General features: G+C 27.1%; 3 protein-coding genes across 8 annotated transcripts in view; 1 reads left to right on the forward strand and 2 right to left on the reverse strand.

The window, feature by feature from the left end:
• Positions 1 to 549, forward strand: part of LOC106691367 (hsp70-binding protein 1) — an 8854-nt gene extending 8305 nt beyond the window's left edge. For both annotated transcript variants that reach the window (XM_014437113.3, XM_014437118.3), the window contains exon 6: positions 104 to 549. In XM_014437113.3, coding sequence (XP_014292599.1) covers positions 104 to 172 — 69 coding nt within the window. In that variant the 3' untranslated portion in view covers positions 173 to 549. The remainder of the gene's footprint in view (positions 1 to 103) is intronic.
• Positions 550 to 3369: 2820 nt separating this feature from the next.
• On the reverse strand, positions 3370 to 11374 carry dmt (dalmatian). Its single transcript, XM_014437150.3, has 5 exons — positions 10024 to 11374; positions 7567 to 7677; positions 7385 to 7489; positions 5798 to 5953; positions 3370 to 4877 (listed from the first exon to the last, which is right to left on the reverse strand). The coding sequence occupies exons 1-5, from the start codon at positions 11140 to 11142 to the stop codon at positions 4797 to 4799; spliced, it is 1572 nt and encodes a 523-aa protein (XP_014292636.1). The 5' UTR covers positions 11143 to 11374; the 3' UTR covers positions 3370 to 4796.
• A 2447-nt stretch (positions 11375 to 13821) lies between these two features.
• The window catches only part of LOC106690793 (myogenesis-regulating glycosidase), a 79583-nt gene continuing 70507 nt past the window's right edge, over positions 13822 to 22897 (reverse strand). For all 5 annotated transcript variants that reach the window (XM_014436373.2, XM_067046527.1, XM_014436380.3 and 2 more), the window contains 6 exons: positions 22518 to 22788; positions 20383 to 20573; positions 19130 to 19301; positions 17947 to 18246; positions 17304 to 17512; positions 13822 to 15743 (listed from right to left, as the gene is read on the reverse strand). In XM_014436373.2, the coding sequence (XP_014291859.1) occupies positions 15426 to 15743; positions 17304 to 17512; positions 17947 to 18246; positions 19130 to 19301; positions 20383 to 20573; positions 22518 to 22788 (1461 nt within the window). In that variant the 3' untranslated portion in view covers positions 13822 to 15425. The remainder of the gene's footprint in view (positions 15744 to 17303; positions 17513 to 17946; positions 18247 to 19129; positions 19302 to 20382; positions 20574 to 22517; positions 22789 to 22897) is intronic.

Raw genomic sequence — 22897 nt, forward strand, 5'->3', positions numbered from 1 at the left:
TTTATTTATTTTTTAATGCAATTAATAAATAAGTTTAATTCACTCTTTTCAGTGTTAATATTTATCTACACTGCTTATCTTAAAGTTCTGATTAATGTTTCAGGAAGAAATGGTATCATTAAGACAACTTCTGGAAATAATCTTTAACAATGATAATGAAGAAGAGCGATAAACTGAGCTGGAAGATATAATACATATTTTTATCAATGTTAACCGCAATGATTATTGTTTTTTAATATCTTATTTTTTTTTTAATGCTAATTTAATTTTTTGTGTATAAAATATTGTCAACAGAACAGAGTTTGAAGTAATAATTATTCCTTTAAACGATGATCATTTAAATCTTAGGTTAGAGTACAGCCTTATCGTTCCTGGATATGCTTAATGTTTATATTAGTTAAACAGTTTAGAAAACAATGTGTAAATTAAATGAAACTATTTTAATTACTTTAGAAGTAAAATATTTTGAAGTTCAGTCATTTAATAAGTCAAAAAATATTTGTTGAATTTCAATTAGTCTGTTATCCAAAAAATAAAAAATTATACATATTTGTTTTGTTTATTTTTTTTTTCAAAGCTAAAAACCATTATGAACTAGATAAGCATATTTTATAAAATGAAAATAAAAAGTTCAATCCTATAATTCCTTTCCCTTCTCCTCTGAAATATGTTTCAATGGGCATGTGATGATTATTAGTTTTTAATATAAATTAAAATTGGGCTTATAATAGGCTACTTTAGTAGCTTTCAATTTATTTTTAAAAGAAAAACTCAGCTGGAAATAAGTCATAATAATCTATAATGTATATATATATTTCGTTATCTAAATAACTCCCTTACAGTAAATAAAAAAAAGAAATGCAGTAAAGATTTTTTTATTGTGGTTATATAGTTCTAAATTTATAATGTATTCAATTATTTTTAGTTATTTATTTAATTATATTATTTGAAGTTTCTAACTGATCTTTTATTACAAGGCAAAAAACATTCATAAAAAGGTGGAATTATTTTATCCTAAACAAATAATAATATATTTCCAATAACAATATCTTTTTATTTTAATATTTCACATTATATATCTACTATTTATCAAGTTAAGAATATAAAGAAATGCATAATTATTCATCCACAGTAAAAAAAACAATAACTAAGAACACGCATAAATAAATATATCAAAAATATTCATATTTTTTAACTTTGAACAATAAAACAACGTAAAAATGACAATTTAGAACTAAAATAATAGTTTACCAGCTGTCTAAAAGATAGCAGCACAAATCAAGAAAGGCCGAAAATAATAGTTGCAATTTGTGCCACAAGAGGCCAGCACTATCCAGTTAAACATTGCTGAAGTAAATTCAGGCAGGCATAAATTAATTAAAAATAATAGTTCAATTAACTGCCTATAGATAGCAGCACAAATCAAGAAAAGTAGAAAATGCTAGTTCCAATTAACGCCGCAAGAGGCCAGCACCATCCAGTCAAGCATTGCTGGCCAAATCTAGCAACGAAAATTTTCAGTTTGTATTAGGAGATTAGAAGTTTACAGGAGCTCAACAATACCACTCGTACTCGTGCCGGTCCGATCAGTTGAGCTCCTGCACACTCCTACTATCCTAATACAAACTAAAAATTTTGCTGCTAGATTTCACTTCGGCAATGCTTGACTGGATGGTGCTGGCCTCTTGCGGCACTAATTGGAACTAGCATTTTCTACTTTTCTTGATTTGTGCTGCTATCTATAGGCAGTTAATTGAACTATTATTTAAATTTCCTTTAAACTTTACATTGTCATTTTATAGTTTTTTTTTTTTGTTCAATATGAATATTTTTCAATCATATTTATTTGTATGTGTTCTTAATTAGTTATTATTCACTATGAATAAATAATTATATGTTTAAGTTCTTATCAACTTGATTAATAGTAGAGATATAATGTGAAATATTAAAATAACAATAAGATCTTGTTATTTAAAATATATTATAATTTGTTTATGATAAATAATTCCACTTTTCTATGAATGTGTGTTGCATTATTATAAAAGAACAGTTAGAAACTTCAAAAATAAGAAGAATTTAATTCTAATTGAAGTACTATGCTGTAAGTTAGTCTTAAAATGAAAAATTAACACCATTTACATAGATTAAGAGAGTTAGGCTTTTTATGAGAAAATATGCACCATAAATAAAGATGAGCATTTTTACTACAGAAAATATGATTAAACCGTTAATAAGAGAATTGGAAAAGAAATTAGATAATAAAGTATTGTCATTTAAGGTATATTATTACAAAATAATTCCTTCTTCCTATGAGTGTGTCTTATAATGTTGTCCTTATATACGTATATGTCCTTGTCCTTCATCCTTGTTAAAGGATGAATAACAATAAAAATGTAATTTTTAGTATTATGTTATAAATAAGTTTTGTTATGAAAAATTGAAAACAATAAATACTATTTATACAGATTGAGTTAGCTTTTAATATATTTTCTGAGCATATATCCCCCCAAAACTTGTCATATATGTAAAAATCAATAAAGATGAACATTTCTTTTTGTTTCACTAACCTAAATATCAGTGGTCCACAAACATTTTTATAATAGGTATATCTAATTTTTAATATTTAGTAGGGATTTGGGACCCAAACATATGCCTAGAGTGCCATAAGTGAATACTACTTTCTCAAAATATTACAAAAAAAGAAAACAAACTAAAATTATAACATCAAATATACGGTGCATTCCACCATTTATTTAGCAATGCTTTTCTTCTGTTCCTACATTTTCAACTGATCTTAACAATAATTGTGCATACATTTTTTTTAGCTCAACATAGATGGGAATCACAGTTTATGGTACTCTCTTTAGAATACATCCAATTCTAAAGAACAAAAAAAAAAGAAATTGTTGAGCAATGGTCCACTATTTGGGTGGTCACAGTAGCAGTGTGGCAACGTGCCAGTCTACCAACCCGAAGGTTACGAGATCGAGTCCCCGGCCCTACCTGGGATTTTTTTAAGCATATAAATATGCAATACTCACTCACAACATTTGTGATGCCCGTAAGCCAATAGGTGGCACTCACAAAAATAGGCATGGGAGTGACGAACCCACCCTATGAAAACCTCATCATGAGACACGTGATGTATTTCCTAAGTACATCGCGCGAGGCCTTGGACCTCTATGATCTGTCGTGCCAATAATAATAATAATATTCCACTGTTCAAGAAAAGCAGCGATATGAAACCTGTTGTTTTATTTCTGTTTCCAGTTAGGCACTAAAAAATAACTCATATGCTGAACAATAATAAAACATCTCTTAAAATGATTTGGAATACTGGGAATTTTCATTACCAATAAACATCAGAAATTCAATGTAAAAAAATAGTTATAATTTCAATGAATTCAATTAGTCTATGCACATTTAAAATTATACACAAATACACACAAAAGTTAATGTCCTTAAACAATAACTGTATATTTTTAATATCATCCACAACTTAATATAACGTCATAAAGAAAAATTCAATTCATGTTTTTTTTCAATATAGGCTTACTTTAGTCACTAAAGAAACAATTCAAGACTAAAATATGATACTAGCAGTAAGTAAAACTAAATTTTTAACCAATCCACTAAAATTTTATCCTTTTTTAAAAAATTTAAAAAAGGATAAAAGTTTATCTGTGAAGTAGCATAATAATAAAATGAAAACAGTAGAATATGAATATAATATTTTATGTTTGTATATTTCTGCCAGACATACAGACTTTACTTGTTAAAATACTAATGACCGAATAAGTTATGATTAACTAGTCAGTGAATAGAAATGAAGCCAATACGTGAGTGATGTAAAATCAACTTATAATATATGCAGGATTTAATAACAATATTTCAAGAAAAATGAACTTTTAGAGATCAAATCAAGATCGTTTTCCTCAATAAAAAAATTGTTACAAATTTATATGGAAAAAAAGAAAGATTAGATAATTTCTACAATGGACAAATATATACTATTACAGCATCCCTCACTGATTCAATGGTATATTCAATAGAATGGTACCTAAGTTTGAACTGTGTAAAAAAAAATATCACACAGAAATACTAAGAAGTTTTAATAAATATATATATGTATTTTAACAATTGACTGGAAGTTAAAATTAATTTAAAACACCAAGTGAGCATTAAAAAAATTAGAATAATAACATTTAATTTCATAAAATAATCAGCGCAATCTAATAACAAATCAAATTAAAAATATATAAAATTATGAAATAAATAGCTAAAAGACAAAAAGATCAAAGCAAAATTCATAAAATAGCCTTAATCTAGGCTCTATATTTAAAGCTACAACTACTCAACGAAATATTCATTTAAGTTACAGATCTTAATTTTTGAAACTTTACAATGCTGAGAGAAGCATTCTCCTGTCAATGTGAAACTAATGAATAACTTAGTAATTCAAAGCATATTACATAAACAAAAGTATTAATACTATGTTATGTTTTAGGACCAGGTAGTTACCTACATTTCATTAACCTTAATGTAAAATTAAAATATTAAAAATTGTGATGTTCTATCAACTAATTACACTTACAGCAGTTTATTTGTTTAATTTTCCAACAATTTATTTAAGTATACTTAGCAAGCTATCAAAGTTATAAAAATTATAAAATTATATATATAAAAAAAAAGTTACAAATATATTATTTACAATAATTTACAACACCAAAACAATTAATCAAGAAAATATTTACAATATTTTACATTTTACTCTGGTAAATAAATAAATATCTAAATTACTCAACACACAAATTAAAATTTTCTACTTGCATACACTGTTCATTGAATGCTTTGGCCCATTTTTCCATTTCCAATGCCTGAAAAAGAAAATTATAAAATTTAACTTTAATTTATTAAGGTAAAATATATTAGTATCCAAAGATACAAAATTTGTCCAGCAGTCTTAGAACAACTTCCCTAAAATGCATAAAAATGTATTTGACTGGTAATTTGGAAGATAAAAATTATAATTCATAGAAAGGTGTTAATGTGAGAATGTGTTAACACATTATCAATAGTGAAAAAGAAAGCACTATCTACTCATAAATTGAGCTCTCTACACTCGTAAAAGAGTGAAAACAGGTTACTGAGTCGAGGATAAAAGGAAAAATCAGACCTAGGACAGGTAAAGTCATTAATCAAGAAGACTTTACGAATCAGATCATGCGGCTACTAATTAATGTCTGGAAGAACTGACTCAGGACAATGAGCTTCAAAAAGAATTGAAACTTTGTGAGACAATGGACAACCAAACCTCTCACATAGATGGAAACTAATGTTTATATATTATAAGCAGATTCTTGCTGTCTTCATATACATGGTATCATGGACTAAACCAGAATCTATGGCCATGAGGTTTTCTATCATTAGTGGTCGGCCCACTTAGATTTCATTAAGAAAACCAAGAGATTATGACATAACATTAATAAAACTCCAGTTGATTACACTGGGATCGGTAAGAAGAATGAAGTAGCACATATGTTACTGAGTACAAAACGGTAGCAGTTAATGAGTGTAAATCAGTGTCAACATGATAAGAAGCATGATGTAGAAAAATGAAATATTACAACAAAATGTAGTAATTAAAATAAATAAATTATGTCTTAACACAGTTAAAATAAAGGCAAACCTCATCAGCAATATTCCTTCTACCTTATTTAACAGTTAATTTTTCAGTAGGAGATTTGAAAGATTAAAATGAAACATTCAATATTATAATAAAGTCAGTTTCACTTACTTCTTTTTTTGAAAGGCCACAATTTTTTTTCTTAGCAGTTTTCTTAGATATTGTTTCTTCATGATCATGGTCATCATCTTCAACTGTATCTATACCATAAGGGGTTACTTTTTTCTTTGTTCTTAAATAAACGGGTCGTTCATAAGATCTTCGAGGCTTTAAAAAATCAAATTAATTTATTAAAAGAAATTTTAATTTTATAAAATAATTCTAATATAAATTTTAAAATATAAAAGGAAACATGATTTATAATTAAAATAACTTTTCAATGGATAAATAAAAAAAGAATAACCACTAGTGATTGAACACATATTCTGAAAGTTTCCAAACATAATTCATTAAATACACGAATGTTGATATAAATTAATTATGACTGATGACAAAAGAGAATAAAAAAAAGAAAAGGTTATCCTTGATGTAATAAATTTATTTATTTTGTAACCAATTTAGGTCAAATGAACCTAACCAAGAAATACTAACAAAAAAGTAACAAATATAATAAATAAACAATAAAATGTATAATGAATAGAAAGGAGAAGTCCATCCGGTAAGGATATTAGAAATTTAGTCCTCACAAGATAGTTTCCAACAAAATTTGAGTAAAGAGCCATGAAACCCATATACTTGTTGAGAAATGTCCTCCTTTGTGGTGGGTTTAGTGGTTTATTATAAAGAAATGTTGAACAAACATAAAATGTAGGATATGTTGTTAGCTTTAATTTTGTACAGAATAATTTTCTTGAAAAAAAAAAAATTTTAAAAACCTTTAGTTACTGAGATAGTATAGATAAAAAAAAGAAAGAAATTCGACGTTTTTGCATAAATAAATAAAATAAATTTCTGGGAAAAACATCGAACAGCAAACCTCAGATTCCTGTTCAGTGATAAAAAAAATTGCCTTAACTTGACTGGACATATTCAAGTCTTTTTTTTGTTGATTAATTTTTTTAATACTTTTAAATCTTACAAATATTTACAAGTAAACCATGTTGTATTTTCCTTTAAAAAAATGCTTTAATGATTATATTCTTGAACACAGATTTATTAAAAATTATAAAAATTCATAAACTGCTTTGCTAACAATTTTTTTTAACTAGATATAATAGTTTGTCAGAACAGACTAATACAATCACCATTAATATCAAGGAAATAAAGAGTATAAATAAATAGGTAGATTAAAAATGTACTTGACTATAAAATGTCTTTGGTACTTTAAAATCATTTTTGATTAAAGGTATGATCACTAGTGAAATTTAATTCATAATTATTCAACTTCCTACTATGGGTACATTTCTCATTTCCCTGCCAATTACTGGTATTTTGATGCATATTTTTGGAGAAAAAACATCCATCAGGTTAATTCAGTTTCAATAATAATGATTGTTTATTTTTGACAAAAGCTAAATTAAATTAGCTTCAAGAGAAGTTTACGAACCAAAAATAAGTACTGAAAACAAAACTATAAATAAACTAACATTCTAATACTAAAAAAGGTTAATTTTTTTTTTTTTGTTGAAGTATCTACTACTGGTACATTTACTCTTAGCAGATTAATTATAATTTTGTGGTGATATCTAAATAACTTACCTGTCTCTTAGTAGAAACCTGATCCTCTGTCTCATAACCTATGTCTTTATCTTCTTTTAACTTCTTTAAGTTCTTTTTATTATAGCTATATACTATATCACATTTCTATAAACAAAGAGGCATCATTAATGAAATTGATTTTAATATTAAACATCAAGAATAAATATGATCTTTACACTTACACTCTGAGTACTTTTATCTTCTGAAGACTGTGTTAAACCACTATCATCTGACTCATCTTGAAATTGTACATGTTTAGCTTTACTTGTACTTGGCAAACATTCCCTTCGGTGCTGAAAAATTTATTGCAACAATTTTCATTAAAATTCTCACATATATTATACATACATAATACTACATAAGTGATATACTTTAATATATGTGACACAAAGCCTTAAACAAAGAGTAGGATACCCACAAAAAGATGTATAGGTTTTGTTTCTTTTATTCTATTCAGTAAGTAATGTCGCTTTTGTCTTGTTTTTTCACTCTAATGTCATCTTTGTTTTGTTTTTCACTCTTATGTAGAAATCCCAGTTTGGGTATACCGTTTGTTATTAGCTTATATAAATGATTTTTAATTCAGCATTTAGGTATACTGTTTTGTTATTAGCTGATATAATTATCTAATCATTTGTTGATTGTTATTATTATTACAATGATTGTTAAATTAAGTACTTTACAGGCTAACTTTATTTGTACATAAGTTGCCCCATAAACAAATAAATAATAATTATTATTATTAATAAATATATATATACTTTAATTTATTTTTACCAAGAAAGATCAATCACTACATACCATCAATACATTTTATCTGACAACAAAAAATATAAAAAGTTGGTTAGGGGAGCGTGGTCAGTAAGGGGAAAACAAATTTTAAGTTAATTTGTACTTTGTGTTCTATTCACTGTGTGTGTGATCACAAGGCACCAACCAACTCCTTTAAATTAAATCTACAACCAACAAAATGGAAACCATTAATAGAGAATAATCGTATATATATTCAGAACCAAAGAAATAAATATTTACAATTTAATTAAAATTGGGATTCAAACTTTGAATAGTTTTGGAAAAAGATAATAGGGTGAATTAGGATAAGTATATTCGTGGGGTAAGTGTAATCAGCGAGTACTGATTCTAATTTAATTCTTTCTAGGAGGAGATACAATTTTTGTTTGTGAAACTTATTTTTTCATGCTATATTACACTTGTCTCAATTATTGTAATATATGGTGTATAAGGAAAATACAAGACATGATATGATATGCCCTTAAAGCTGGGACAAATGCAACCACTTAACATCTCGTTTTTTAAACTGTGATAATTTGAATTCAAAATGATTTTGATAATGAAAAAAATAAGAAAAAAAAAACATTCTAGAGACATCTCGTCTCAAACATCGTTTTGTAAGATGCCTGTAATTTTTTTTTAGATATCTCTGTAATGAAGCATTAATTTTTACTTTTTAAAAAATGTTATCAATTTATTAAGGTGTAAGGAGGTATCCCAGCTTAAACAACAATATGTTATATTTTATTTTCATAAAACATATCCTATGTTTATAAATAAATATGGAATAAGCCAAAAAATATAGTAGAAATAAATAAATTATTTTATCTACTTCATGGTTAGACAGGTAGTATTGGTGTAAAAATGAAAAAAAGTATCTTTTTTGGTTTTCTAATATAATCTAAAGAAAAATTGGTTTCCTTATTACAGTTACTCCACTTTATCCTAATTAAAAAAGTAATAATAAGAAAACTTAAAAAGAAAAAAAGAAAAAATATATAAACAAAAGGCAATAGATAACTATAGACAGATACAACATTAGACACATAATAAATACATAGATGGGACATATTTTCTAAGAAGATAGTGCAGTTCATAATTATTAATAAAAACTTGTTATTCTTATTGAAATAAGAACAGAAACACTTATCATATCAACTTATGAAATGAATGTGATAAAAGACAAATGAAGATAAACTCTAGTGAAATTTTAAAAACAGTTTTCAACAATTATTAAATTGATTAAATAGTTTAATAAAATACCCTATGTTTAATAGGCAAATACGGCGTTGATGACCAGTAGGTTTCATATCTTAATTTCTGAATAAACAAACGCAAATACATGAAATTTTCATTCTGTAAGATTTGTTAGAATGCACTTACAATTAAAATTATTTTGTCATCTTGTCTATGACCCACCAATAAACAAATTATATACCAACAACTATTAAAACAAACTATTCAAAAATATATCAATGTAACTTGTCAACAGATCAGATAATCACTCAAATGTTTATTGATGTACTATGATTTTCAATACAAGAAAACTTAAATTAAAGTTGTGACCAATAATAAATAATTTGTTCTTGTTTAATCAAATTAATAAATTTAAAATGTATTTCTTATTTTTATTTAAGAAGATTCGATCAAACACAATATAAAAATTATATCAGTCCTAGATCGGTACCTTAGCTGATCCCTAGATAAATATCTAATATTAAAGTTAAACAAGGTAACAACAAAACAAAGTACTGCATTGTTAGAATGTAAATAGAAATTATATGAAACTAAACTTATCCACAACAGAAAGATAAAATATTAAAAGATATTTAAGCTACTTTAATTACGTTTTTAGGACGCTCTGGTGTAAATGGAAGAGGTGAATAAGTGGGAGTATCTCCATCATGATAAAAATTATCTGGTAGTCCTTCAAATAAGTTTACATCACTGTCTTCTGGTGCATCTGTCCCAAATTTTAGTATTTTTACAACTTGTTCGAATGGAACTTTAACTGGGGATTGTTTAACAGGAGTTTTAATTGAAATATTGTGTGATGGAGTTGTAGCAGATTTGATTGGAGATACAAATGGCTCATCAATTTCTTCACCTTCCAAACCAAAATTATTGCTCAAATTAAAATTCCCATACTGTGTTGCAGGTTTGGGAGTGACATAGGGAGCAGAATCTTCAGCCCAGTGACTTCTTATTGGAGTAGAGGAACCCATAAACAATTGATTCATGAAACCTCCACTATACGTAGAACAGTCTGATTTGTCATGTTTATTGCTAGTTAAGCTAACATTAATTGATCGAGAAGACACATTGCCTGGTACTGTACAATCAGAAGTTCTTACTATAGGTACATTAACAGAGTCTCTCTTAGGAGACCTATAAGGGGGAGGTGAATATAATGTTAATCTTCTTGAATGTACTGCCGCATCTATTGATAAATCTATATTATCTTCAATGATTATATTGGAAATTTCAGCAAGTGGATTAGAAGCTTCCACTGCTTTTTTGGAAGGAGTGACAGCTTTGGAAATTGGGTGTACATTTTCTTTTCCAACATCTTCCAAAATAATTGAAGTTTCAGGTAAAAACTTAAATTTCTTTTTGTAAGTTCTTTGTTTCTTAACCTTAGTAATAGGTTTACGTTTACTTTTTTTTACAACTGGCTCATTTTCATCAACTTCGAAATCATACATATTTAAACGTTCTTGGATACCTTTAAGTGATCTACGTGTCAATGATTTTTTTAGAGATAAATAAACTGGTATCTTATCTTCTGTAGCAGTTTTTGCAGAACTTGGACCGGGTGTGGCTTCTGCAGCACTGCCAGTTTCAATTTTGTCAACATTTTTACTAGTAACTTTGCCTCGTCGCGATTTTTTAATATTATCAGCGGGTGGGATATTTTCAGCATCAGGTTTTTGAACTTTAGTTCTACTTCTAACGAGGCGTCCCATTTTAACTACATTGAAAAGGCACAGTTAAAAATAAAAACACTGATAAACAAGAAAGTAAACTACACTAAAACATTTCCAAACAAAACCTAGTGAGCGAAACTATAACCTGCCAACTACCTACTGTTAAGCGGTCACTTCTGGCGGTAAACTCTCAGTGCAGCCATTCTAATGAATTTAATAAAAAAAAAATCATTTAAACAAATCAAAAAATAAAATATACTTAAATCAGGATATTTAATTGTTTTCGAATATGTAAAGCGTCTGTTTTAGTGAAACAGCTAATTTTAAATTCTTCTATTTTCAGTCTTAATTTATTATACAGATATTATAATGACATTTCCTTTAATGATTAAAATACCAATGATCTCATTAAGACTGTCTTATTAAAGCTTCACAATTAATAATAGCTCAACTCTAAAGATTTTGCAATATCTAACTGGTTTTTACTCTAGGTCGAAATTACTCCACTATTTGTATGTCTTCCCATTTTTTTATTCTGTGTAATTTATTTCTGTTATAGTAGCCGATTCTTGCAAATAGAGATGATAGTAGTAGTAATAGTAAGCTCCCAAAGAGTTTAATTATTGGCCTGACGTTATTACCTATTTACCTGAAAAGACTATAATCAATCGATACGTCGTAATACGGCAAGGACAGTAAAACACCCAAAAGCGAAAATGGATTTAAAAAAAAAATGTTTATTGGTTTCCTTTCATTGAATAATTAAGGCATAATGTCTCACTATTGTCTTAAAATAGCCTTTTCAACCGACCTTAAAATGGGTTTGTTCAATTCAACCTTAGATTTTCTTTTTTTTCCTGTGACTCATATTTTCAGTCATAAATTCAATTTTCAATCATAAAAAATTGGCATTTAGTGTATATTTACCTCATATGTGGAAGAAGATACAGCATCAATAATCTGGTAGATTATTTGAGTTATGAAGATTTGAGGAATACAAAATAGTCATTCTGAACTATCCAGGAAAAAATAATGTCTAATCTTTGCTGTAGTACTTGACTTATAGAGTATTCTTATTATGAAAGTACGAGGAAAACAGATTGTCCAGTCTTTCAAAAAACAAAAAACTCCATCCACCTTTAATACAACTTGGTTATTTTTCTAAACTAAACACCTTTTAAGTATTTCCCTAAAACTTTCAGTTACTATACTGGCTTCATTGCAACTTTTTGTCTCAGTAACAGAACTCTTTTTTTCCTTAAATGGGCTTATTCAAACTAGTGGCATTGTTTATTCAATTTGTCATAGTTTCGGAATATGATCTCAAAGTTTAGGAATTAAACATGATGATATTTTTGAGACATAAATCACATATTCTCAAATTTCTAATTCTCAGGAGTTAGCAACAAATTTGTTAATTTTAAAATGTTCCAGATCCCAGAGGGGAGTTGCATGACACAAGTTTCGACATTTTTATAGCACTTTTTAAGGGGTTATGAATTTTTGGATGAAACTGTATTTTTGTGGAGTTTAAATTTGAAACGAAATTCAGACTTGATAACAAGAAAAAACAATAACCCACCAACATATACCTGGCTCCATAGAAAGATTAAACAATGAGTAAGCAGGGCTTGTTTGCATAGCTGTTAGAACTTTTTGGATGAAGAGATATAGTCTAAAATTTTGACCAGATTTCTCTATTTACCAGTCTGGGAAGTATTTCCTGAAAATTACCATTTTCTTAAACATTTTTGGGAAAAAATGACCTCTCTAAATATTATTTATAGGCACTTTTGAGTATAATAACCTCTGTGAATAATATTTTACCTCATTTTATGCAATTTGAGATAGGTTCTCAAATTTCCCAACTTTCAAATTATTGGGGGGGGGGGATGACATTCCTCCCAGAAATCTTAAGATTTAAGACAAATCCCATTTAAGGTAGTTGAATATAAAAAAAAAACATATGACCTCTTAGTTGTTTTATTTAACTTAAAACCTTATCTGAGTTATATTTAACTTTTTTTGGAAGCCCCATGATTGTAACAGTGTGGGGCTCCTATTTGTCTTGTTCCAGTACTGACCTGTTCTATATAAACAAATAATAAACTATATAGATCCAGTTTTATTGCAAAAGTGAAGAGGGAAATAAAATTTCTTGAAAGGAGAGGTATGTACCACTGCCCTGAGTAAGATATGGGGACCCTAAAATCTAGAATCAACATTGTATTAATTTGTATTGGTAATATTATACACTTTAACTAATCCAGCAGATATTAGAGCAGGATAGTAGAACATGAAAATGTTAGATTATAAGAAGTTACTAATTAAAGCACATTTTTAGGATGTCATTTGGAGTGATTTGTATTCAGCAAATCAATTCTTAACTAAAAACATTAATACTTTAAATTCGTTAAACTATATAAATTATTCTTCTTGCAAGTAACATATTAATAAAACTTTTAATCTTTCACATAGCAAAACTCTAATTATTTTTTAAATTATTAAAGGGTAATATTTTAAAAACACTAGTTATGACTCGCACAATAATTTTCACTCGATTGAGGAAAAATTGCATAATACTTATCTTGTCAAGTGGTGTTTCACTTTCTCCCTCAATTTAGTAATTGTTTACATTACTCATATCTATCATATATGATAGTTATCTTATTTTTAAATAATGATAATAAACTTTGGAAGAAAATTGATTAAAACAAACATATTCTAATTTTTTATTTCTTCAAGTCTTTGTACATATTATGCCTTAAATATTACAAAACTTATATAATTATGACCTAATAATTTATTTGTCTAAATGACTGAACCATAACATGATTAAAAACAATCTAATATCACAGTAACTTCTTGGACTAATAACTTACTCATCTCTAAAGCTCATTTCTCAATGAATATTACAGTTATTGTATGATGTTTGAGAGTATCATTGAGGCATTCCGTTTTAAGAAATGGATTTAAAGAAAAAAATAATAATAAAATACTTTTTTGGTTTTACTCGATTGGATATCGTGTTTTCTCTCTATGTGATCATTTTCAACTTCAAAATTATTTAATTTATAAAGTGAGAGGATAATTATAAAATTAATTTCTTAAATTTACTTCTTATATCTTGGACATACCTGCCAAAATTAAAATTATTGGATAATGCTATATTTATAACAGAATACGTCAAATTAAACGAGAAAATTGCCAATCAAATAGAATTTATAAAAATTTAAAATAAAATCAGTCTATAATAATTCAAAGTTATATTAATAATCTATAATATTTAAAATAACAAATCAATTAAATACAATAAGATTGTAATAAATATTAACATATAAATGATTCTTATATAAATCACATTAATATCTTATCTATAATCCTATTTTGAGAAATGTTAGTAAATCAAACCATAAATTCATGATAAAACTCATTAAAATTAGCTGTTTTGGAATGTATCTATTAAATGATAAAATAAAAAACCAAGCAATTTAAGTTTTACCAAAGCTATTATAATAATAAATGAAGAAAGGAACAAGTTCAAAATAAAAATCACTTGCACCATTTCAAAAAGCATTAATACAAGAGCCAAGATCTCTGCAAATCAAAATATTTGCAAGTAATTTTTCCCCAAAGCTGTTGTTTATACTTTAAAAAAGTTATATTTATGAAATATGTACAAACAGTAATTTTAATTTTCTTCTGAACACTGAAAATTTGGTTATAATAAATAAGTTAGTTTATTATTTTATTTCATTTACCTATCAATTCACTTTCATGATACCCAAATTTATTTTTTATTAACATTTATTTTATATTTTTAAATTAAAATTTTTTTTATCATTGGCTTTTCCATTTTTATTTTTACTTTTTATTTATTCCTTTGCTTTAAAGTTTTCAATAATACGGATAGAATTGTTTTGAAAAAAAAAATATTAATCTATTTGAAAGTGACAATTGAAGGTTTTACCTTTTAATACAAATTACCTCCACACAAATTATTCTCCTTTTATAATTTGAACTGTTTTATATATGGTACTCTTAAATGAAACAAAAATGATTTTTTTAACCTACAGTGAAGAGGTGGAGATTCTTAATAATTTCATTGGTAAATAGGCTCTGGGAAACGAGTAAACTGAAGATTGTATACACAATTTATGAATCAAAACTAAGAATATATTCTAAAGATTTAATAAATATAAGTTCATAAAACTAAGTATTCAAGAAGTTATACATTTCACAAATAAACATAGGGTATCTACATAATTTCTGACCAAAACAAGGTTTATTAAATATTTTTGGATGATTGTATACTGTATATTTTAAAACCTTGTGTTGTCCGGCATTTTAATAAAGTAAGCTATCTTATTTATGTTAACTTTATAAGAATGTAACCATCTGGAACCTTTCCTCAAACTTGCATCAATACCATCCTTCCAAACACCAGCTGGCAAATAAACTTCTCTCTCATAGGTACCATTACTTAAGATTGGAGCAACAATGATTTCTTCTCCTATCGAAAACTCGTCAACGACTACATGGCATGCAGAATCGGAAGGATCCAACATCCAAAGAGGTCTTATCAAAGGTACACCTGAATCTAAGGCTTCTCTCGTATACTTAGTTAATATAGGATTTACCTTGAAAAAGTAAAACATATTTTAATTTATAAATTAAAATAAAATATTAATGGTAATTCTTTTATAAACAAACATTTAATTTTTATTACAAAATGTGAACAAAAGATAATTTGAAATTCAAAACATTTTCCCTCTACCTTTAGGTCCTTTTGTTTGGCTGAGACCCTGATGTACCTAAACCAAATTGAATAAAGATTGAGCAAGAGCAAAGATTATAAAATTGCTATGAATCAACACCTGCTATATAACGAAACAAATGGGACACAGACAGATTCAAACATGTTTATTTTGTCATGATGAAAGAGATAAAATAAATATAAAAAACAGTTATCAAATTTAAACTGATTTCACTCATATTTTCAAATATGGGTTATTTTTAAATTTCAAAATAAATATACATAAATGAGGCTTGGCAGAGTGAAGTGATCTAAACTCTAAAAGCTTGAAAACATTTTTTTCACACAGAAATAATCTTTGTGCTTCTATAAATGTTGTTACTACATATTTAATTCTAAAAATCTCTATTCAGTTGAAACAAATCCAAAAAGATGTAGCTGTCTGTAGGACCATGGCTATCTGTTTCCTCTCAATGATCTTTAGATTTTACAATAAATAAGAATCAGGATTATTTTAAAAATAAAGTAACTAAGTTTATTTAAATTATTTTTTTACTTTCTTTATATGCTACATACATAGGTTTATCAAGAATTATATGTAAGTAAATAAACTGCTTAATATGAGTCATTATTACATATTATATTTATTTTATGTATTGATGTAAACTATTTTCTAATAAATTATAAAAACTTTTTGAATGGAAAATATACACTGTATTATAAATACGCTATATATTGAAGGGACGATACATAAAAATACATTTTAAAACAATTTAATAGTTTTCAGGTTAAACCGCCATTTTAACCAATCTGACCTACCTGTTTCTACAGGAATTTTTTTAATACAACGTATCAATTGATTGCATAAAAATGATTTATATTATTGCAAAGGATAATTTTTAGTGGTCATATCCACAGGTGAACAAGACACATAAGGTTTCATCTCCTCACCTAGGTTTTAGTTTTGAAAACTTAATTGTTTTATGAAGATCTTGTTTGTGCACATGGGGGCTCTTCTGTAAAGGATCATCAAACCTCTTTTTCCAAAATGACTAGGCTGTTATTATAATAAAAATAAGAAATAATGAATTATATAAAAAAAACAGGTAATTTTAAAGAAATTATGCAATTTCAAAGTATAAGATGTCAAGGTCAGAGTATTAAAAGATATCGCAGGACAATTCCAAAATATTTTAGGTACATAAAAACTATTCATGCTGACATTGGACTGGTTAATGAAATTTCAGTCTGGCTCCAAATGACCCCCTACAGGTCCTCATCAGAGTTTATGGAAAAGTAGAAGCTGAAGAGGATCCACACTGAATACACATAAAATATAGATGTGAACTGTTGTATCTATGTATGCATTTAACTACAGTAAACATAAAAGAATGTTCATTCCTAAGAAAGTTTAGCTCGGTTAAAAATTCAATGGGTAACTTACGGTTTCAATTCTGAGAGTTGTCAATATTTTGGCTTGCTCTAAAATAGTCTCATCAGTTTTGTATTCACTGGGTAAATGTGAATATCTGATTACTGGCAAAAATGTTGCCAGCTGAAGCCACCTCATGTATAATTCTTTATCAGGAAGATTAGATTCGTCTGTTATCCTTAAGTCTCCAATACCCAGTCCATCCATTGTAACTGTGGTTGCTTAAAAAAATAAACCAAAATATGATTATTGTTTTAAGCTAACAATAACAATCATTTATCATCCTTAAAATTACTGATATATGAATTATTTTCCCAACTTGGGAAAGATCTGTATGGAATTTATCAGAACAGTTTTTTTTTTTTGGTAAAAAATTACTAAAAATAATATACATCATACTGCTTGATTCTTTTTAGCATATACCACAGGATGCATGTTACTAAACATCCTATGTACATAATCGAGAACAGTTTGTTCCAATAAAAACAGTTAAATTGTAACTTGATTGTATATTATTGTAGATATTACAGTAAACACTATTATTTAATTTTTAAATACAGGATGTAATAGTTTATAATTGGTCAAGGTTCAGATAAAATATAAACTTGAAATAATTAAGTTGGAAGAACTAAAATAAGTGAGTAACAATTATTACCTTTCGCTTGCACAGGCTCTTCTGGTAAATAATCACCTCCAACAGGACCTGGCATTAAGAAAGGATATCCCACAATACCATAAGTGAGTATCGTAGGTATGATAAGTTGAAGAGACTCCCATGTTGATGGTAAAGTAGGCAAGGAAACAAATATGGGCGCAGGAGGTCTTGCTATAGCTCCGGATACACCAATGACACGCCATGCACCATGGATTTTATTTGTGAAAATTGTTTTGTAATGATCTGGATTTGACAAGTTCTGCTGCAGCTGATAATACTGTGGCATATCATAGGCCGTTCCTTAAAAATACAGTACATAGGTTATTTTAATATGTCTATATAATAATAAATCTAACTCTCACTTATCTAAGATTCAAATAGGGATTAATCCATTACTTTATTAACTGATATCAAATAAACCTTGATACCTTACAATTTAATAATTTCATCAAAAAAGTCTGTTATTCCTTTCCTTACCTAAAGAACTTTGTTTAGCAATTGATATTTGTATTGGCACAAGTTATTTGGCACTATCTCTTACCTATTCATTACAAAGATTACAGTTTTAATAAAGCCTGACACGTATAAGGGATGATATTTATCAGAGATAAAATTTTTAAAAATTAAATTAAAAAAAATTTGCAGCATAATGTGTGGCAACACTTTTTAAAATATGTAATTATAAGGCATTTCTCCAAATGTAATATTACAATTAAAAAGTTCTAACAGCAAAATGAATAACAAATCCATTTAAAGTAATTCAAATAAGATGGTCCTAGTGTTACCAAAAAGCAACTCAGACAGTACAAAACTATTTATTAAGTGCCAATTTATATATTTAAGCCAGAAATGAATTTCTGAATTAGAGAAAGTATGATCCAAATAAAGTAATAATGTGTTACAATGAAAAAATTGGTTCAACGTCTAAATGAAAGAGAAAAGACATATCAAATTTATTGCAGGCATAATAATAATGCTTGAAGAAGAAAAAGAAGTTATGAAGTGTGCGAGGATTAATTTCATCTCAAAGTAGATTGGTAAGTGAAACTTATATCATGAGCGTATTGCACTAGATTTTTTTCTAAGCACTTAAGTAGTAGGAAATGGCTTCAATATAACCAACATTTTTTTTAAAATCAGGAAAACTATTCATATCAACAAATTATTTTATAGCTTAGCTCACCCATATCCAAATAAAAAGCATCAATCTGATATGATTTATTCAAGTCTCTTAGTTTTTCATGTATCCAAGGAATAGTGTTATTGTTTGTTATATCAAACATGCCTGCACTTGGGGCAGATTTATATGACGTGAGAGCAGGAACTTTTCTGAATTCTCCTCCCCTTTCATTTATCTAAAAATCAAATTTTATTATTTAAAAATTCGAACTAATTTAATTAAAATAGCAAAATAAATATTTTAGTATGAAATTCTGATGAGGTTGTATCGAGACAAACAAAAACTTTTTTTTATTTCACTTAGTCCTATCAAAAGGGTTTATCTTCAATATAAATAAAGATATAATTTTAGAGATATTAAGGTTTCAAAAAATTTTGAAGAGATTGATGGTTATGGTCGTAGTTCTTGATTTATTCAAAACACTTTATTGATCCTCTAGGTAGCTTCTGACATTTTCAGGATGATCAAACTTATTTTCCTAGTCAATGGTGCTGATTAATTTTTTTTATGATCGAAGTGGCATATAAAATAGTCCAAACTCCCAAATATAATTATAAATCATTTAACAAATGTTTTTACTTTCACTTACCTCTATATAGAATATATTGTAAGGAGAAGTATTACGATTGCACAAAATTTGAAATTTATGAAATTTTACAATGTGTAATATAACTAAAAGTACAAACTTTAGTAAAACTCGCAATTTTCTAAAGAATATTAGAACTCAAAGTAGTTTGGTAAATGAAAGTTATGTGATAACGCTTTGTGGCTTTTCCACTTCCTATTCTTTAGACGATTTGTATATCTTCTTGTCATATTGTTAAGTTGCAAAAATCACCTATTGAGAAGGTCACACCATTCCTATTAAACTGGTTTGAGATAAACTGTTATATTACATACCCAATATTTAAAAAAAAATAACTTTCCAGAATTATTCTTTTTTTTTGGTAATAATTATTCAATACTAAAAGGAATAAAATGATAGAAGATATGTCTTCTAATTAAGATTGTAAGAATTGAAAATTAAACTACTTAATTAATAATTATTTCTACTATACTAATGTTTTACCAGATTTTTTCTCACACATCCTTTAGTTATTTTCATTCACTTATTAAATGTGTTAAGTAGTTTTAAATAGTAGGTTATTCAGTTATTAGCCAAGTAGATTTGAGCCTAGGCTGTCATTTATTTATTTTCAGATATTGTTTGAAATGTATTGACCTACATTAAAAATAAAATAATTTTTATACAATACCAGAAGGCCTTGTTGTACAGCAGCAGCAAAATTAGCACTTTCTGTTGCGACAAATGGTTGAATAGTGAGGGCTATTTTAAAACCTCGTCTGTGAATTATATCAATTGTTTCATTCATGGTAGGGAACCTTTTGGGATCCATTGTTAAGTCTCCAACATGATTTTGCCATTTTTCATTAATGAGCACGTGTCCTAATAAATATAAAAATAATAATACTAAGAAATGATCTTTAAAAATCTATTTAAGAAATAATTATTGGACAATTTTATTGAAATAAACTAATTATATAGAATTAATAATTTAGTTAAATTCCCTAGCCACTTACAAGGTTTAATTTTATTAATTAACTAAAAAAATCTCAGGTACTGCCACAAATGATGTCCAGAGCATCAAATTAAAAGATCTATCATTCATTAAGTGATATCATTAATTCCATAATGGCCAAACAAACTGCTCAAAAGACCCAAGATGAAGTTCTAATACAAGAGCCCAAGAGGAGAAAAAAGTAAGTTATTTCACCCCAATTTTTGATTACTTTAATGAAAACTATGTATAATTACTGGTCAAAATTGATGAGTTTGCCATGTTTAGTTAGGGGGAATAAAAAATGGTGGCTGTTTCAAAACATTAAAAAAAAAAATTCATTAGTTATATCATTAAAACTACCAACAACACTAGAAAATCTAAGAGAACGTGATTTAAAATAGAGTAAATTTTCTAAAATATAAGCCCAGTTAGACATATTTAAGTTCAATAGTTTGCGAGATATAGCTTTTTAAATAGCAACATTTCATGAAGAATGTACTGAAAAATCAGAATTTATTTATTTTGAGAAATCTTTGTCGCTAAAACTATTCAACTTACAAATGTCTATTAGCACTAACATTAAAGCTAGTTTAATGTACTATAAAGTAGTTTATAATATTTATCTTCATAGGAGTAGTAGTGTTTGTGATATTTTCCAAAATAAATTCACAAAATCCTAATTTCTAGTTATTCAGATACAAGTTTTGAAAATATCATAAAAACTACTATTCCTATGCAGATAAACATTATAAACTAGTTTATAGTACATTTAACATCTTATAGTTCCCGAATTAATGTTTTCATAAATTAAAATTTTTGTCCGAACAACTAAAAATCAACATTTTGTGAATTTATTTTGTCAAATATCATAAAAACACTACTTCAAAAATAAAAACAACCTTTGTAGTACATTAAACTAGCTCTAATTTGAGTACTAAAAGACTTCTGTAAGTCCAATGATTCCTGAGATATATTTTCCCAAAATTAATTGACTAACTACTGATTTTTTTACTATTCCATTATCAAATGTTGCAATTTTAAAACCTATATCTCCAGAACTATTAAACGAATTTTGAAACAGCCGTCATTTTTTATTCCCCCAACTTATACTTGGTAGACTCATCAATTTTGACTATTAATAATACACAGTTCTCATTAAATTAATCAAAAATTGGGATGGAATAACTACCTTTTTTTTACCTCAGCTCTTGTATTATTCCAAGCTGTCCAAAAAAACAAAGATATCAATCACATTTCACAACAAATGACATAAAAACCAGTTACAGGTGTGTAAAATGTAAAAAAGTATGTTAACTCCATGCTGAAATGTTTTTCAAGGAATGGTTCAACTGAGAACTAGTTATTTTTTCCAACTTTCAAGATTAAACTTTTACATCTACTCTTATATATTATTTTTATATGGATTTATTAAACATAGTTGACACTTAAATATAATTTAGAGGAATTTCATGAAGAAGTAATCCAAATAAAATATAATTTAAAAATAAGATTTTACATTCATATGAATTGGATTAATTTTTTTTTTGCCTTATCAACATTTCTTCAACCCCCTAAAATAAACTAATATTTGTAATAATAATGCAATCATGAAAAATTGCAATCTTTTGTATCGTAAATTTCATTTAACGGATCTTAAAATTTCAAATAGCTTTTCTGTATAGAAAGTTCAATTGTAATTTTTCAACAAACTCCAAAGCTAAATTAGTCTATAATCTCCATAAACCAAATTATCGTTTTTATACACAATATTAATATAGTGATTGATTATAATCTACACATTATCAATAAAATGATGTCAAAGAGCAAACCTTGTCGAAGAAATCCAAGACTAATAACATCTTCAGTGTAATTAAGAATCGCTGTTTCAGTGAGAGATTTGGTATCTGCAGGTGCTATTTGCCACACTGGTTCTTCAACTAATTTATTAATAACTTCCAAGTCTGATTGCTTGGCTCCATCCCACAGAGATTTCTCCGAAAGAAATGAATGCAATAGCTTCATGTTACTTGAAGTGCAAACTGAATAGTTCAATTTAGGTAAGCCCTTATGAGTGACATAGGCAAAATCATCATGGCGAGCCTGGAAGAAAGAAATAATCATCCAATTGATTTTGAACAGTAAAACTTATTGATAAATATCTAATATCAAATTGATAAATATCATGATATTGATAAATATATAATATCAA

This window comes from Halyomorpha halys, unplaced genomic scaffold, assembly GCF_000696795.3.
Source record: "Halyomorpha halys isolate HHAL.00 unplaced genomic scaffold, Hhal_1.1 Scaffold51.1, whole genome shotgun sequence".
In the NCBI taxonomy this organism is placed as follows: Eukaryota; Metazoa; Arthropoda; class Insecta; order Hemiptera; family Pentatomidae; genus Halyomorpha; species Halyomorpha halys.